The following is a 19,817-nucleotide window of genomic DNA, read 5'->3' on the forward strand; positions in this document are numbered from 1 at the left end:
AGTGCCTCCTCCTAATGAATATAACAGTACAAGTGTTCCTCAACTTGCGATGGTTCGACTTGCTTTGTTTTGACTTTTTGATAGTGCAAAAGCAGTTATTTTGGAGATAAAACTTGAGATAATTATCCAGCATGAAGGCAACAAGTCCATAATTTGTATACATTTTTTTTTTTAATTTTCAATACTGGTATATAGTTATAGGAATTATCTGTTTATTTCCTTATTCAGTGATAGTACGGTAGTTCCCCCGTATTTGCAGGGGATGCATTCCAAGACCATCAATGGATACCTGAAACCACGGATAGTAGTGAACCCTATATACAAGTCATTTTTTGTTATGTACATACCTATGATAATTTAATTGATAAATTAGGCAAAATAAGACATTACTAATATTAAATAATAATAAAATATGTACAGCCGGGATTGATGGGATAAAGATAGAAATGTTAAAAGCAGGTGGGGATATAGTTTTGGAGTGGTTGGTGCAATTATTTAATAAATGTATGGAAGAGGGTAAGGTACCTAGGGATTGGCAGAGAGCATGCATAGTTCCTTTGTATAAAGGCAAAGGGGATAAAAGAGAGTGCAAAAATTATAGGGGGATAAGTCTGTTGAGTGTACCTGGTAAAGTGTATGGTAGAGTTATAATTGAAAGAATTAAGAGTAAGACGGAGAATAGGATAGCAGATGAACAAGGAGGCTTTAGGAAAGGTAGGGGGTGTGTGGACCAGGTGTTTACAGTGAAACATATAAGTGAACAGTATTTAGATAAGGCTAAAGAGGTCTTTGTGGCATTTATGGATTTGGAAAAGGCGTATGACAGGGTGGATAGGGGGGCAATGTGGCAGATGTTGCAAGTGTATGGTGTAGGAGGTAGGTTACTGAAAGCAGTGAAGAGTTTTTACGAGGATAGTGAGGCTCAAGTTAGAGTATGTAGGAAAGAGGGAAATTTTTTCCCAGTAAAAGTAGGCCTTAGACAAGGATGTGTGATGTCACCGTGGTTGTTTAATATATTTATAGATGGGGTTGTAAGAGAAGTAAATGCGAGGGTCTTGGCAAGAGGCGTGGAGTTAAAAGATAAAGAATCACACACAAAGTGGGAGTTGTCACAGCTGCTCTTTGCTGATGACACTGTGCTCTTGGGAGATTCTGAAGAGAAGCTGCAGAGATTGGTGGATGAATTTGGTAGGGTGTGCAAAAGAAGAAAATTAAAGGTGAATACAGGAAAGAGTAAGGTTATAAGGATAACAAAAAGATTAGGTGATGAAAGATTGAATATCAGATTGGAGGGAGAGAGTATGGAGGAGGTGAACGTATTCAGATATTTGGGAGTGGACGTGTCAGCGGATGGGTCTATGAAAGATGAGGTGAATCATAGAATTGATGAGGGAAAAAGAGTGAGTGGTGCACTTAGGAGTCTGTGGAGACAAAGAACTTTGTCCTTGGAGGCAAAGAGGGGAATGTATGAGAGTATAGTTTTACCAACGCTCTTATATGGGTGTGAAGCGTGGGTGATGAATGTTGCAGCGAGGAGAAGGCTGGAGGCAGTGGAGATGTCATGTCTGAGGGCAATGTGTGGTGTGAATATAATGCAGAGAATTCGTAGTTTGGAAGTTAGGAGGAGGTGCGGGATTACCAAAACTGTTGTCCAGAGGGCTGAGGAAGGGTTGTTGAGGTGGTTCGGACATGTAGAGAGAATGGAGCGAAACAGAATGACTTCACGAGTGTATCAGTCTGTAGTGGAAGGAAGGCGGGGTAGGGGTCGGCCTAGGAAGGGTTGGAGGGAGGGGGTAAAGGAGGTTTTGTGTGCGAGGGGCTTGGACTTCCAGCAGGCATGCGTGAGCGTGTTTGATAGGAGTGAATGGAGACAAATGGTTTTTAATACTTGACGTGCTGTTGGAGTGTGAGCAAAGTAACATTTATGAAGGGATTCAGGGAAACCGGCAGGCCGGACTTGAGTCCTGGAGATGGGAAGTACAGTGCCTGCACTCTGAAGGAGGGGTGTTAATGTTGCAGTTTAAAAACTGTAGTGTAAAGCACCCTTCTGGCAAGACAGTGATGGAGCGAATGATGGTGAAAGTTTTTCTTTTTCGGGCCACCCTGCCTTGGTGGGAATCGGCCAGTGTGATAATAATAATAATAATAATAATAATAATAATAATAATGTACATTACTCCGCTGCTGCCAGTACCACCGCTGATTGATATTAGGACCATTGCTGTGTCTGGTTTGTGACACACACCAGATGGTATCAAGTCAGTTGCGTCTTTCTTCACTGATGATGCAAATCTAATGCCAGGTGAACATGTATGAACAGTGCAGATGCACAGGCATGAAACGTGTATATATCCGACCACCTACCCAGAACACTAACGATGGCGATGACACTGCCACCACTACCACCGTCCCTCCTGATACTGCTGACCAAGACTTTTGACAATGCTCGCATGTGTGTGTGTGCTGCCAAATCCAGTTTTCAGTATATTGTTTTTTATTCATTTGTTTGTTGATTGATTTTAATGAAACTTTATGTGACCATGTTTCGTGCACTCTTATTCGAACACAAAAAAAAATTGACATCGGAAGATAAAAAAAAAAATGAATCCTCAGTTTTCAACTTCCTTAATATTTTTGGGTCAAGGTAAACTGCAGATAACTGAACCGTGGCCATGAAAGTTCTACTGTAGTTATTTATTTATTTAGTTATTTATTTAGCATATACAGTGGACCCCCGGTTAACGATATTTTTTCACTCCAGAAGTATGTTCAGGTGCCAGTACTGACCGAATTTGTTCCCATAAGAAATATTGTGAAGTAGATTAGTCCATTTCAGACCCCCAAACATACACATACAAACGCACTTACATAAATACACTTACATAATTGGTCACATTCGGAGGTAATCATTATGAGGGGGTCCACTGTATTCATTTTCCCTAGGTAGTAGGTTGATAGGCAGCAACCACCCAGGGAGGTACTACCGACCTGCCGAGCGAGTGTAAAACGGAAACCTGTAATTGTTTTACATGATGGTAGGGTTGCTGGTGTCTTCTTTTGTCTCATAAACACTCAAGATTTCAGGTATGTCTTGCTACTTGTAATTACACTTAGGTCACACTACACATGCATTTACATGCATATATATACACACACTCCTCTGAGTTTTCTTCTATTATCTTACTAGTTCTTGTTTATTCCCTCTTATTTCCATGGGTAAGTAGAAGAGAATTCTTCCTCCATAACCTGTGCGTGTCGTAAGAGGCAACTTAAATGCTGGGAGCATTTTATCCTGTATACATTACTAAAGTTAAAGAAAAACTTTTTGAGCCACCCTGTTTTGGTGGGATACGGCTGGTTGGTTGAAAGAAGATATTCATTTTCAACTTACGTTGAGCTTGCTGGAACGCAGCCCCATCGTAAGTTGAGGCGCACCTGTATTAAGTGTGCTTTTTCATGGAGTAGACTGGAAGGGTAAACTAAGTAAATTCGTATGGAGGTCTTTATATAGCCCTGTTTTCCTTCTCTCACCAGACCAAAGTGGGTACGCAGAAGTTTACGGAAGAAGAAAGCCGGGCAGAACAGTGACCTGGATGGCAAGCAGCGGCAGCGAAGAGTGGAGGCAGACGCTCGGGAGCTTTACGACAACACCAAACACGAGTTGACGCAGAGACTGGAGAACCTGCGCACCAGAGGCAGGTGAATACTCCCTATCATTAACACAGGCTCACTGCAAGCACTGGGCAGGTGAATACTTCCTATCATTAACACAGGCTCACTGCAAGCACTGGGCAGGTGAATACTCCCTATCATTAACACAGGCTCACTGCAAGCACTGGGCAGGTGAATACTTCCTATCATTAACACAGGCTCACTGCAAGCACTGGGCAGGTGAATACTCCCTATCATTAACACAGGCTCACTGCAAGCACTGGGCAGGTGAATACTTCCTATCATTAACACAGGCTCACTGCAAGCACTGGGCAGGTGAATACTTCCTATCATTAACACAGGCTCACTGCAAGCACTGGGCAGGTGAATACTCCCTATCATTAACACAGGCTCACTGCAAGCATTCGGCCAGTAGTTTTTATTTTGCGACATTCTGCCTGTAGCGGGTTAGAAAGTTGGTAGACAACAGCCACTCAGAGGAGTATCGTGATTGAGTGAACATCATTGAGACTGTTTCCTCTTTTTTGGGTCAATCTACCTTGGTGTGAGAGCCATTGTATTAAACAGTCACTGGACACTTGGTTATCAAACAAATAGACCAGTTAAACAAAAGTCCCTGGGTCATGGCAAACTGTTCTCAGGGGTATTTAACCCTTTCACGTTAACATTAATTTCATCGTTGAGAAATTGGTCTAGTGTGTGTAAGTCACGAAAAATGTGAAACGGTGAGAAAGATATATTAATAATAATAATAACTTTTGCATATCACAGTGCATATGTGTATACTTGTGTATCTAAAAATGCAAATAACAGTACGTACTGGTTAGCAAGGGGTGGTGGTGGTGGTGGGAAGTACAGTGCCTGCACTGTAAAGGAGGGGTGGTGGTGGTGGTGGTGGAAAGTACAGTGCTTGCACTCTGAAGGAGGGGTTTGAGATATTTGCTGTTTAGAGTGACATGTAAACTGTCGTATCTGCTCGCCTCTGGAAAGACAGTGTGAATGATGGTGAAAGTTTTTCGTTTTTGGGTCACCCTGCCTCAGTATGAGATGGCCAGCGGATTAACCCTTAAAAGGTCCAAACGTATATATACGTTCACGTGTGTAGCACCCTGAACGTATATATACGTTTTCTTTGTCATTCATTCAACATTGCCACGATAAGCCTGAGTCACCTAGAAATGAGAGAATGGGTGTGCACACTCACGGTGCACCATATTAAAATAATTGGGGATGCCTGGGTACCATATGCTCTTTTTTCCTATTAAAAAAAAAAATTATTTTTTCTCAAAAAATTTGGGGCGCTACGTGAGTGAACGTATATATACGTTTGGACTGTTTAAAGGTTAAAAAAAATACTTACATTAACTCTTGTAGTATTGGTGCTACAAGCAACTGTATATTTGAAAACTAGATTCATCAACTAAATGCAATGGTATAAATACTTGAATACTGCATAAAATATACTAAAAATTTGCAGTTAACATGTAGCAGGTCACTGGAGTGACGAGGATTTAAACCCACTTTCTGGAACCACATTAAGGGTGGGGTTTGAATCCACGGCGAGTGAGTGGTAAGACTCCAGGCCAGTGTGTAAGTCACTGGTCCAGCTGGCTACAGTAAGATTCATCCAAGTAGGTATATTTATACATCATAGGGAGGTTAGCATGGGCCACCACTGTGTACACAAATGCAAGTTTTAACAGATGAATCTCCCACCAGCATAGCCGTGATGAACTCTAACTTAAGTCCCCCTCACTTGCCATGGGTTCTAACCCCACCTGTACTGTGGTTTGTTTGCAATAGCATCATTACGATTTTGCGAGTCATGATCTCAAGTGGATCTGAATACCAGTTACTCTATTCCAAGGATGCTGATTATTTTAATTAACTTGGTATGATAGTATTACTGAGTGTTGATGTTTGTTGGTATGACAATTTTACCATGTTGAGTGTTTGTCACTTTTTTTGTTTGTTGATTTCATACTCTGTTGTGCATGTTGTACTTGAATTATCTCTGTGGTCAGAAGTACTCCATATATGTCACTACTACTGCTTCACCGTTGAAATACTCATTTGACAACTAGAAGTATTTTGACTTACTCTTTGTTGTGTAAGTTTTTATGGGTTGATAATCTTAATTTTTAAAGAGGTGGCGTGGTAAGCAAAGTGGTAGGTGTCGGTCAGACAACCAAACGCTCTAGTGACGGATCATTGTATGACTAAAACCTGCGTCAGGAAATACTTTTCCTGTTTCCTGACAGATCTTACCTAACCATTAATGGGGGGACAGGTGGGCATCTTCTGAGGCTGTATTTAACATATGATTGGTCATACGTATGGGGTACCAGTAGAAATATTAAAGCTGCCCTCAAACGTGACAAGTTCTCCAACATAGAGTAGGTACTTTTTTTTCAGAGTGCTGACGCCTTACGAAGCCAAGAGCCTGGTGGCGCTGCTGTACTCTGAGGACAAGACGCTGGTGGAGAGGACGCTTGTCACTATTGCCAACTGTGCCGCTTTCAGCGTCAACTTGGTAATTACATTAATCAAAATTTTCATTTCTTTGTGTAGTATACAAACTGTAGTTGACATGTAATATTAAGTGCAAAGAAAGTCACTAGTATGCACGAGCATTGCAGTAAATTGCAATAACATCACCGTAAGTAAGTTTTTCAGGTACAGGTACACATAAATACAGTTACATTATTATACATAGCTTGTGTGTAGATTTCCCAAAAGGATAACCCAAAAAAAAGTCAAAATGACTTACTTCCAATGGGGTCCTTGGTAGAAAGGCAATATGTAAAATAACCACAGTGAAAAAAAAAAAAGTGAAATTCCAAGCACTCTCATTATTTCTCACATTATCCACAATCGTGTGAGAAATCACAAAATCACTTGGAATTTCACTATTTTTTCACTTTGGTTATTTTTCATGTTAATAGTTATAACAACAGTATTAAAGAAATTTGAAGATAAGTTCAACTGATTTATTTATTTCCTACAGTACACAGATAATATAATTTACATGTCATAAAACATTGATTTAAACACACAAACTCACTAGTATGTGGTGCATTTCCGGCAGACTAATATTAATGTTGCAGTTTTATAACTGTAGTGTAAGTGCACCTCTGGCAAAACAGTGATGGTGTGAATGATGGTGAAAGCTTTTCACTTTTTGGGCCGCCCTGCCTTGGTGGGAGACGGCCGACATGTTAATAAAACATTAAAACCACTGAAGAACAAGTCATAGATTATTAAGTAGGAGTTTTTAATTGTACAAAAAGAGAGGTAACTAAATGAACAACAGTACAGTTTTAACCCTTAAATGGTCCAAACGTATATATACGTTTTTTCAACTTCTGAAAGTATGTAAAAAAATGTAGATCTTTTTTGTTTTACATTTGAAAACATGTAAAAAAAACATTATTTTTTTTTTTATATTTGAAAATGTGTAAAAAAAAGTAGATCTACTTTTGTAGCTACGAATTTGAACGTCGATCTGTTTGGACCGTTTAAGGGTTAAAAACATGTATTTAATGCATTAAACTGACTTAGTTCAAATTTTTTTTTTTTTTTTATTATTATCACACTGGCCGATTCCCACCAAGGCAGGGTGGCCCGAAAAAGAAAAACTTTCACCATCATTCACTCCATCACTGTCTTGCCAGAAGGGTGCTTTACACTACAGTTTTTAAACTGCAACATTAACACCCCTCCTTCAGAGTGCAGGCACTGTACTTCCCATCTCCAGGACTCAAGTCCGGCCTGCCGGTTTCCCTGAACCCCTTCATAAATGTTACTTTCCTCACACTCCAACAGCACATCAAGTATTAAAAAAACCATTTGTCTCCATTCACTCCTATCAAACACGCTCACGCATGCCTGCTGGAAGTCCAAGTCCCTCCAACCTTTCCTAGGCCGACCCCTACCCCGCCTTCCTTCCACTACAGACTGATACACTCTTGAAGTCATTCTGTTTCGCTCCATTCTCTCTACATGTCCGAACCACCTCAACAACCCTTCCTCAGCCCTCTGGACAACAGTTTTGGTAATCCCGCACCTCCTCCTAACTTCCAAACTACGAATTCTCTGCATTATATTCACACCACACATTGCCCTCAGACATGACATCTCCACTGCCTCCAGCCTTCTCCTCTCTTCAAAATATATATACAAATTTTGGAAAGTTGTAACACTACAATATAGCAATATTGGAGCCAGTTATAACACTAGTTTTACAGTACAGTAATCTCTCAGTCTGTGATGGATTCCTCTACAGTCAGCTCAATTATAGAGCTCGTATCCTATCAATAAATGTACTGTACTGTATAGTACTGAATGTGCATTGCTATAGCACCATTGTAAAGTCAAAATATCATGAGTCGAAGCTTTGTAAAGCAAGGAGCAACTGTAGCGTAGTTCTGTGTATCTCTGGTTGGTTATGTTCCTGAAATTGATGCTGTGTAATTTTTTTTTTTTTTATTTTTTATTAACACATCGGCCATCTCCCACCAAGACGGGATGGCTTGAAAAAGAAGAACTTTCACCATCATTCACTCTATCACTGTCTTGCCAGAGGCATACTTACAGTAGTTGTAAAACTGCAACATTAACACCCCTCCTTCAGAGTGCAGAAACTGTACTTCCCATCTCCAGGACTCAAGTCCAGCCTGCCAGTTTCCCTGAATCCCTGAATCTGCTCATACACCAACAGCATTTCAAGTCCTAAAAATCACTTGCCTCCATTTGCTCGTATCTAACACGCTCAGGCATGCTTGCTGGAAGTCCAAGCCCCTCTCACACAAAACCTTTCCTAGGCCAACCCCAACCCCGCCTTCCCTCCACTACAGATTTATACACTCGAAGTCATTCTATTTTGTTCCACCCTCTCTACATGTCCAAACCACCTCAACAACCCCTCCTCACAGCCCTCTGGATAATAGTTTGGTAATCCTGCACCTCCTCCTAATTTCCAAACTACAAATTCTCTGCATTCACACATTGCCCTCAGACATGACAACTCCACTGCCTCCAGCCTCCTCCTCGTTGCAACATTCACCACCCATGCTTCACACCCATATAAGAGTGTTGGTATAACTATACTCTCATACATTCCCCTCTTTGCTTCCATGGACAAAGTTCTTTGTCTCCACAGACTCCTAAGTGCACCACTCACTTTTTACCGCTCATCAATTCTATGATTCACCTCATCTCTCATAGACCCATCTGCTGACACGTCCACTCCTAAATATCTGAATGCATTCACCTCCTCCATACTCTCTCCCTTCAATCTGATATCCAATCTTTCATTACCTAATTTTTTGTTATCCTCATCACCTTATTCTTTTCTATATTCACTTTTAATTTTTTTCTTTGACATACCCTACCAAACTCATCCACCAGCCTCTGCAACTTCTCAGAATCTCCCAAAAGCACAGTGTCATCAGCAAAGAGCAACTGTGACAACTCCCACTTTGTATTAGATTCTTTATCTTTTAACTCCACACCTCTTGCCAAGACCCTCGCATTTACTTCTCTTACAACCCCATGTATAAATATATTGAACAATCATGGTGATATCACACAACCTTGTCTAAGGCCTACTTTTACTGGGAAATAATCTCCCTTTCTCTTACAAACTCTAAACCGAGCCTCACTATCCTCGTAAAAACTCTTCACTGCTTTCAGTAACCTACCTCCTATTCCATACATTTGCAACAACTGCCACATTGCCCCCCCTATCCGCCCTGTCATACGCCTTTTCCAAATCCAATAATGCCACAAAACCTCTTTAACCTTATCTATATACTGTTCAACTATGTTTCACTGTAAACACTTGGGCTACACAACCCCGACCTTTCCTATAGCCTACTCGTTTATCTGCTATCCTACTCTCTGTCTAGTAAGTAAGTAAGGTTTGTTTCTCTGTAAAGGTTACAGTGTGTAGTTACAATTTCGATTTGTTAAGTACAAAGATAGCCACTATCATGCCGAGGCATTTTGGGCAGACTAATCCCAATACAGTGGTCCCTCGTTTTTCGTAATTAATCCGTTCCTGGAGGAGCTACTATAAACGAAATTTGCGATTTGCGAATCAATTTTCCCCATAAGAAATAATGTAAATACAATTAATCCGTTCCTGACACCCAGAAGTATTAAAACAAAAAAATTTTTTACATGAAATATGCATGTAGTACATAAACAATACAATGGGAAGTGATGAATGAAACATTAACAGCATAACACTTACCTTTATTGGAGATTCTTCTTAGTGTATGAGAGACTGGAGGAGGAGAGAGATTGGATTGTTTACAGTTTGGAAGGGGAATCCCCTTCCATCAACACCTCAGGTACCAATTGCTTCTCTGGGGTTGCTTCTCTTCTCTGTTTCTTAATGCCACTAGGACCACCTTGAGAGTCACTCTAGTCCTGTCTCGCAAAATAACTGTGGAGAGAGCTCTGTTTCTGGCGTCTCTTTAACACTTCCCTAAAATGGCCCAAGACTTTGTCACTGTACATATTTCTCACCTTCTTTACCACAGGCTTGGCACTAGGAGCTTTCTTTGGAGCCATGGTAGCTTATTTAGTACTTGCAAGCACTAAAATGAGTGGAATATTATGAAATATTTCGTAGGAGCCCTTGAGGGGACCTTCACTCACTGGTAAACAATGCCAGACTGGCTGGGTAGGGAGGCTACCCCGGCTCACACCGTGCGTACGCGTCCCGGACGAACTACTATTCGTGAGTCAACCTATGAAAAGCGAGTCCATGTTTATACGAAAATACCCCTATGATTGGCGAAATTTACGATTGCCGAGAACTACGAAAAGCGAGGGACCACTGTGCATAGTAACAAATTAAAACTAGATAAGATAATAGTACTTAGTAACTATACTTAAAACTAGACAAGAAGCAGTGGTTAACTGTTTTACAATCTTATTTGAACCTAATTCAAGTGAGAGGTAGTAAGGTGGAGTAGGGTTCGGTAAAATAATCTTGAAATTGCACACAAAATGTACCTTACAAGTAATGGTGCAGGTGGTAATATTTTATGGATTGGTAGAATTAAAAGCCAGGAGGTCACATAATAAAACGAATTAGAAGGTGTTATGGTTGATTTGGTTAATATTGAGAGATAAGATGATTTTTTTAGCAAAGTCCTAAATTTATAAGCTGTCAGGGGATCCTTGACCTGTTCCGGTAGCGAGCTCCAGATCTTCGGACCTTTTATGTGCATAGCGTTCTTGCATAGTGAGAGACTGACTCAAGGGATGTTGAAAAGTGCCTTATGCCTTGTATTGTGGCTGTGCATTCTGTTGTAACTGTCAAGGAGTAGTTTTAGGGGAGGGTTTACAGTGGAGTTTAATGTTCTGTATATGTAGTAGGCACAATAATAAAAGTGTATGTCTTGTATATTTTGCAAGTTGAGTCTTTTGAAAAGTGGTGGGGTGTGCTGTCTAGCACAGGGGCTGGTTATCACCCGCACAGCAGCTCTTTGTTGGATTATTAAGGGTCTAAGGTGGTTGGCTGTGGTTGAACCCCCAGTTTTAGGGGAGGGTTTACAGTGGAGTTTAATGTTCTGTATATGTAGTAGGCACAATAATAAAAGTGTATGTCTTGTATATTTTGCAAGTTGAGTCTTTTGAAAAGTGGTGGGGTGTGCTGTCTAGCACAGGGGCTGGTTATCACCCGCACAGCAGCTCTTTGTTGGATTATTAAGGGTCTAAGGTGGTTGGCTGTGGTTGAACCCCAGGCACAAATACCATAGGTGAGGTAAGGATATATTAGAGAGTGGTATAGGGTAAGGCGTGTAGTTTGTGGTACATATTATCGTATATTGGAAAGGATTCCTACTGATTTGGAAAATGGAACTATGCATGCTCTGCCAATTCCTAGATACCTTACTCTCTTATATCTTTCTTTCAACACACCGGCCTTATCCCACCGAGGCGGTGTGGCCCAAAAGGAAAAACTAAAGTTTCTCCTTTTAAATTTAGTAATTTATACAGGAGAAGGGGTTACTAGCCCCTTGCTCCTGGCATTTTAGTCGCCTCTTACAACACGCATGGCTTACAGAGGAAGAATTTTGTTCCACTTCCCCATGGAGATGAGAGGAAATAAACAAGAACAAGAACTAGAAAGAAAATAGCAGAAAACCCAGAGGGGTTTGTGTATATATGTGCTTGTACATGTATGTGTAGTGTGACCTAAGTGTAAGTAGAAGTAGCAAGACGTACCTGAATTCTTGCATGTTTATGAGACACAAAAAACACCAGCAATCCTACCATCGTGTAAAACAATTACAGGCTTTCGTTTTACACTCACTTGGCAGGACAGTAGTACCTCCCTGTGCGGTTGCTGTCTACCAACCTACTACCTAGGACTCTCTTATATACATTTATTAAATAAAAGCACCAACCACTCAAAACTATATCCCCACCTGCTTTTAACATTTCTATCTTTATCCCATCAGTCCCAGCTGCTTTACCACCTTTCATTCTACCCACTGCCTCACAAACTTTCCCCACACTCACAGCTGGCCCTTCCTCGCTTCTCTTTTTTTTTTTTCAACAAGTCGGCCATCTCCCACCTAGGCAGGGTGACCCAAAAAGAAAGAAAATCCCCAAAAAGAAAATACTTTCATCATCATTCAACACTTTCACCTCACTCATACATAATCACAGTTTTTGCAGAGGTGTCCAGATACAACAGTTTAGAAGCATATATAAAGATACAGTATAAAAAGTGACCTGAAATAATATAATAAACTCAGTAATATAATACTCATAATATAATACTATTATAAGATATTATTCCTCTTTGCCCTATACACGAAATCACAGCTCTCCTATCTTCTTCAACATTTAACAGTTTCTCAAAATATTCCCTCCATTTTCCCGATACCTCTAACTCTCCATTTAATAACTCTCCTCTCCTATTTTTTAGTATCAAATCCATTCGTTCCCTTGGCTTCCTCAGCTTATTAATCTCGCTCCAAAATTTGTTGTTATTTTCAACAAAATTTGTTGATAACATCTCGCCCACTCTCTCATTTGCTCTCTTTTTACATTGCTTCACCACTCTCTTAACCTCTCTTTTTCTCTCCATATACTCTTCCCTCCTTGCATCACTTCTACTTTGTAAAAACCTCTCATATGCTAACTTTTTCTCCCTTACTACTTTCTTTACATCATAACACAATAACAAAAAAAAAGGCACAATACCGTGACTGGAACGATACACAAATAACCCGCACATAAAAGAGAGAAGCTTACGACGACGTTTCGGTCCGACTTGGACCATTGACAAAGTCACAAGCTTCTCTCTTTTATGTGCGGGTTATTTGTGTATCTCTTTACATCATCATTCCACCAGTCGCTCTTCTTCCCTCCCACATCCACTTTCCTGTAACCACAAACTTCTGCTGAACACACTAACACTACATTTTTAAACCTATCCCACACATCTTTGACCCCATTGCCTATGCTCTCACTAGCCCATCTGTCCTCCAATAGTTGTTTATATCTTACCCTAACTGCCTCCTCCTTTACCTTATAAACCTTCACCTCTCTTGTACCTGCTGCAGCAGGTAAAACTATAGCTGTATATAATGTTAATAACATATGGAAAAGAGGATTATGTTTCTCAGGCCTCCAAAAATTTTTTTTTTAATTTATAATTGTCAGAAACAAATTGTTGATATCTTAGATTGTAGATGTTATTGCTTATTAATCTAGAAATGTGTTCAATAGCTAACTAGAAATGAATTTAATAGCTAACTTTTGTACTAAGTTATCACCTGTTACAGGTAAAATTATCCTTTATATCATCAAGAGCATTCCCAAGCTACGATTTTTTCAGGATTTTTTGAGAGAGATGGGTTGCATCCACCGACTCACGACCCTTCTGGACGACGATGATGTTCGGTTGCCAGCTGTCCAGACACTGGGAAATGTGGTCCTATCTGAGGAAAATATCAGGGAAGCCAGAGTGAGTCCACAAATGAACTTTATATCTATACAGTGGAATACAGTATATTATAAAATTACGGTGATTGATTCACAAATAACCTGCACATAGCAGAAAAAACTTACGACATTTCAGTCCCATTTGTGCAAGTCCCACTCAAATCCAACCAATCCCATTCATGTGTTTATATAACCTATATTTGAAGCTACCCAACGTTTTACTTCAATAACCCTACTAGGCGGTATTACAATAAAATGGGTATATGCCTGATAGGTAGGATTGCTGGTGTCTTTTTTCTGTCTCATACACATGCAAGATTTCAGGTACATCTTGCTATTTCTACTTGCACTTAGGTTACACTACACATGTACAAGCATGCATGATCGTGTTAGATAGGAGTGAATGGAGACGAATGGTTTTTGGGACCTGACGAGCTGTTGGAGTGTGAGCAGGGTAATATTTAGTGAAGGGATTCAGGGAAACCGGTTGTTTATATATAGCCGTACCTGAGTCTTGGCAATGGGAAGTACAATGCCTGCACTTTAAAGGAGAGGTTTGGGATATTGGCAGTTTAGAGGGATATGTTATATATCTTTATATATGCTTCTAAACTGTTGTATGTGGGTGCCTCTGCAAAAACAGTGATTATGTATGAGGCGAAAGTGTTGAATGATGATGAAAGTATATATTCTTTTTGGGGATTTTCTTTCTTTTTTGGGCCACCCTGTCTCGATGGGATGCAGCTGGTGCGTTGAAAGAAGTATGGTAACAGTGAATGTCTTCTGAGGCGATGTGTTACTTTATTGGTTCTTAATTACAGGCAGTGCGTTTAATTGCGCTGGGGGTCAACCAAGCCCCCAGCCTGCGAGGGAGAGAGCCGGGCGAATGAGGCAGATACAGCATCTTGTGGGCTCAAGGTAGGCCTAAGCCCACAAGATGGCAGCACTGACATGATGCTAAATATAAACCCCAACAGGCTATACAACAGACCGTTCCATTCATCGTCTACTGTGGGACCAAAATGTCGTCATAAGTTTCATCCACATGTGGGTTATTTGCGTATTGTTTCAGTCACGGTATTGTGTGGTTATATTCTCTTCAGGGTGACTGACATACAATAGGACCCCTGTATCCAAGAGCCCAGTATCCATAGTTTCGGTTATCCATGGTTTGCTGTGACCCAAAAATAACTTAGTTTTGCCTAATAATGGCCCAGAAGTATGTAAGTAGTGAAGTGGAAGTTCTTTAAAGCCTATGAGAAGCCATGAAATTCTCCACTTATTGTGTGTAATTTATCAATTAACCCTTTCACTGTCGGTCCCATAATATTATGGTTTGCAAGCCAGTGTTAGTCATGTAATAGTACACCAAAATCCTAGCGACTTCTAATCTTGGTAGGCCTACATATAAGAGAATGAGTCTGAGTGGTCAGTGTGTGCAGTATAAAAAAAACCTGCAGCACGCAGTGCTCCAGGATTTTTAAAGCAGCGACTTTACGGTGTATTTTCATATGGTATTTATGGTTGTATTCTTATGTTCTTGGTCTCATTTGATAGAATGGAAGATATATTACAGAATTAGAGATGATTTTGAATGGTTTAAGGACTAAAAGTACCTTGAAATTAAGCTCAGAATAGTGAAAATGTTAGATTTTTGCTAATGTGATTTGTTTACTCTTAAACAAATCACATTATGCGTCCAATGTGTGTGAACTGGTGGGTCTAATATGCTTTCACAAATGTTCTGATATTATTCCATTTTCACAGTAATGCAGTAATCTGCATAACAGTAAATCTATTTTTTTGTATAAATAAAAATTCAAAATGGAAAGCAAGTGTAATATAAGAGGGGCCTGGAGACATTACTGATGAACAGAGGAAATGTTACTTTAGTGCTAGGAATCTTTGCATTGTTAATTCTGCACCCTATTTTGAAATTGGCATTCCTTGAATTGTGTATGAAATTTGCCAAATTACCAATTTCTGATCACTTTATTGGGCACTTGAAATAGGTAAATGGGTGGTTTCTTGTGCTCAGTCGATAGAACAAAAGGAGTTCTAGTGAAATAGCTATGAATTTGGTTGACTGGAGCAATGGAATTGGCCGAAAATAGGGCTCTAAGTGGGCAAAATTGCCAATGCGTAAATATCGCTGAGACTGCTAACTGCACGAGAGCATAATTCTGTAAGTTTTCCACTAAATTTTGTACTTTTGGTTTCATTACCAATGCGAAAAGATTTTCTATCATTTCATAAGACAAATAATTTTTTTTTTAATTCTCGATACTGAGAGCAAGTTTGTGAGCAGCAGTGGTCGCCACAGTGAAATGATTAAACTTTATAATAGGTATGTACGTAAATGCAAAAACAACTCGTTTTGATATCCATGGCAGGTCCTTGGAACATACCCCCTGTGGATACGGGAGTCTTACTGTATTGCTACTGTATAGAAAGCCCCTTGATATGCAAAGCATTTCAGGCACAGTCTCAGCTGTGTGGTGTTGTCGCTCTACTGAGCTGACTGATTCATCTACTGACGTCTAGCTGACACATACGTGAACAGATGTGTTTCTAAGGAAGAAATCTCAATAAAAATTTTATCATCACTGAAACTTTTTCTAATAAATTTTTTTTGACGCACCAGCAGTATTCCACCAAGGCAGGGTTATCTAAAAAAGGAAAACAAAAGTTTTTCTTTTTAAATTAGCAATTCTAATAATTCTAGGTAGTAGGTTGGTAGACAGCAACCGCCCAGGGAGGTACTACCGTCCTGCCAAGTGAGTGTAAAACGAAAGCCTGTAATTGTTTTACATGATGGTAGGATTGCTGGTGTCCTTTTTTCTGTCTCATGAACATGCAAGATTTCAGGTACGTCTTGCTACTTCTACTTACACTTAGGTCACACTACACATACATGTACAAGCACATATATACACACCCCTCTGGGTTTTCTTCTATTTTCTTTCTAGTTCTTATTCTTGTTTATTTCCTCTTATCTCCATGGGGAAGTGGAACAGAATTCTTCCTCCGTAAGCCATGCGTGTTGTAAGAGGCAACTAAAATGCCGGGAGCAAGGGGCTAGTAACCTCTTCTCCTGTATATATTACTAAATGTAAAAGGAGAAACTTTCGTTTTTCCTTTTGGGCCACCCCGCCTCGGTGGGATACGGCCGGTGTGTTGAAAGAAAGAAAGAAGATTGCTGGTGTCTTTTTTGTGTCTCATAAACATGCAAGATTTCAGGTACGTCTTGCTACTTCTACTTTCACTTAGGTCACACTACACATACATGTACAAGCATATATATACACATCCCTCTGGGTTTTGTTCTATTTTCTTTCTAGTTCTTGTTTTTGTTTATTTCCTCTTATCTCCATGGGGAAGTGGAAAAGAATTCTTCCTTTGTAAGCCATTCATGTCGTAAGAGGCGACTAAAATGCCGGGAGCAAGGGGCTAGTAACCCCTACTCCTATATACGTTACAAATGTTGAATAGAGAAACTTTTTTTGTTTCTTTTTGAGCCACCCTGTCTCGGTGGGATATGGCCGGCTTATTAAAAGTAGTAGTATAGTACGTACTATATTAGGCATACAGTAAAGTAGTTTAGTGTACTTGTACAGATACTCCCCTACTTATGAACACGTTCAGTCATTTGTAAGTTCATTTGTTTGTGGTTAACACAAGACTTATTGGGGGTATAATAATAATCAGAAATAACACTGACTTTGTGAAGAAAGCACAAGCACATGTAAGAATGATGCCGCTAGAGTAACTACTATGTATTATTTACATCTCAGCGTTTCCTGCAAATTGTATCATCGAAGTTTGCAACACGAATGTTCGTATATTGGGGAGTGTATACCGTTTTTTGAATGTTAAGATATAACAAATACCCTTTATTACTCTGTTATATTGGAAGTTTACTATACACTGTATTTATCATTCATTGTCTCTTCCTACATTCAAATCATTAGTCTTTCAAAAAATTATCTTGACTTTTGTAACCTTATATTTTTTCCAGGATTGCCTACCTATCCTCATGAGTTTCGTTCAGAACAGTCACGCTGACGATGCCTTACGGTTGGCATCCCTGGTGGTGCTCACAAATATTGCAACCATCAGTGAATGGCATGACGAGTACTGCCCTCTCCTACACAGGTAAGTCGGCTCTTGGTGTTTATTGATTGAGGTATACCTGGAGGGTGCTCTGGGGGTCAATGCCCCCGTAGCCCGGTCCATGACCAGATAAGGAAAAGAATCTGAATAATTCAAGGTGGTAGTACATATATCTTAAATAGGGATGGTCTGTAAACTGAGCATAGGCACAATAGCAGCTCTTAGTCTATAAATTCATTGCAGAAAACACCGTAGGTCTATAGACGGTATTATTGGCAGGTGCATGAGGCTTGAATACTATAGCAAGCAATTAAGAGAAACCAGCAATTTTGGTGGGCAAAGCAAAGGATGTTAGATGTACAAAGGATGTTAGGGTGATTATCGGTTTGAGTTTGTGTGGGGAGTGAGCTTCACCTCTTTGTCCTCTCTTGTAAGTCAACTGACCGGCATGGTGTGTGGTGTCATACAGTGGGAGTATTGTGGTCTAATAATAGTAAACTTCTTTGGTATTTGACTAGCATGGTGTGTGGTGTCATACACTGGATGCTTATGACCTAGCAGTAGTAACTCCATTGAGAAATGGAGAAGAATCCTTCCTCTAAGTCGTGTGTCATAAGAGGCGACTAAATTACCGGTAGCAAGGAGCTATTAACCCTTTCTCCTGTATAAATTACTAATTGAAAAAGGAAGTGTTTTTTCATATTCGGGTAACCCTGCTTTGGTGGGAGACGTCTGGTGTGTTAAAAAAAATAGTAACTTGAACATGAAGAGACTAGCGTGGTGTGTGGTGTCATACAGTGACTGTATTATGATCCAGTAATAGACGAGTCTGGTAACTTGAACCCTGCAGAAACTGAGATAAATGTGTAAACATATTGAGTGATGGAAAAGTTTTGATTTTCAGAGTCCTTACTGTATTTATTGCATCAAAGACACTAGTTTTTTTTTTTTCCCAAAATAAGTCTTGAAAATTTACCAAATGTCTTGGAGGCCGAAGTACTGTTTATCTTTTTTTTTTTTTTTTCAAAAATTTAGCCAGTCAGAATGGGGGGGGGAGGGTCCTCAACATCAGAGTGCCTTGTTTGCCGTAAAATACAGTACATCTTTGAAAGGAAATACACCTAGCATCCGACTCACGACCGAGTTCGGTTCCGAGAAACTGGTCGTAAGTCGAACTTTACTACTGAATATCAACAAAACATTTTTGTAATGACTTTATTTTATTGTTTTATTTTGGTATTTCATGTTTTACTTTACTTTTTATGTTGTTAGTACTGTATTTTATACTGTAAGGTTTAGGATAAACACTGTGTACAACACAAATAGTTGTTTATTTCCCAGAAATTTGGCATAAAAAACACGGTCGTAAGTCGAGTGGTCGTAAGTCGAGCAGGTCGTAAGTCGGATGGTAGGTGTATTAAATTTTCTAATTTTTAAAGGTGTAACTAATAGACAGGTAGAACAAGCTGAAAGTTTTTACAATGAAAGAACACTTCATGGAACTGAACAGAATTGAATTGATTCTTACACCAGAGTTGCAGTGAAGGAATAGTCAAGGAATATTTTTTTTTATTAACACACTGGCCATTTCCCACCAAGGTACGATGGCCTGAAAAAGAAGAAACACTTTCGTCATCATTCACTCCCTCCCTGTCTTGCCAGAGGCACACTTACACTACAATTATAAAACTGCAACATTAACACCCCTCCTTCACAGTGCAGACGCTGTACTCCCCATCTTCAGGACTTAAGTCTGGCCTGCCGGTTTCCCCGAAAGAAACATGACTACGTTATTTATTATAAGGCTCTTATAGAGAATAAGGCATTGATCCTGATACAAGACACATGACAGTGGTCAAGGTAAAATGGAAGCTGGTGAGGAACAGGTAACATTTTAAAGATTTTTGGTTGACAGATGAAAGTGTTGAAGGAAGGAGAGGAGAGGCAAAGCAAGTCTTGCTTACCTAAAACAACATAGGCTTAAATAAAAAAAAAAAACTCTTATGAGTTATACAACAAAATTACAGTAGTTACTTTGATGTATCCATGAAAACAGA

At 39.8% G+C, this 19,817-nt stretch overlaps 1 protein-coding gene across 1 annotated transcript in view; it reads left to right on the top strand.

Annotated features, from left to right (window-relative positions):
* The window catches only part of LOC128697305 (uncharacterized), a 132,691-nt gene that overhangs the window by 13,415 nt on the left and 99,459 nt on the right, over window positions 1-19,817 (top strand). The window contains exons 5-8 of the mRNA XM_070104168.1: window positions 3,535-3,699; window positions 6,088-6,205; window positions 13,541-13,669; window positions 17,666-17,802. Of these exons, the coding sequence (XP_069960269.1) occupies window positions 3,535-3,699; window positions 6,088-6,205; window positions 13,541-13,669; window positions 17,666-17,802 (549 nt within the window). The remainder of the gene's footprint in view (window positions 1-3,534; window positions 3,700-6,087; window positions 6,206-13,540; window positions 13,670-17,665; window positions 17,803-19,817) is intronic.

The sequence above is a fragment of the Cherax quadricarinatus genome, chromosome 89 (genome assembly GCF_038502225.1).
Source record: "Cherax quadricarinatus isolate ZL_2023a chromosome 89, ASM3850222v1, whole genome shotgun sequence".
Taxonomy (NCBI): domain Eukaryota; kingdom Metazoa; phylum Arthropoda; class Malacostraca; order Decapoda; family Parastacidae; genus Cherax; species Cherax quadricarinatus.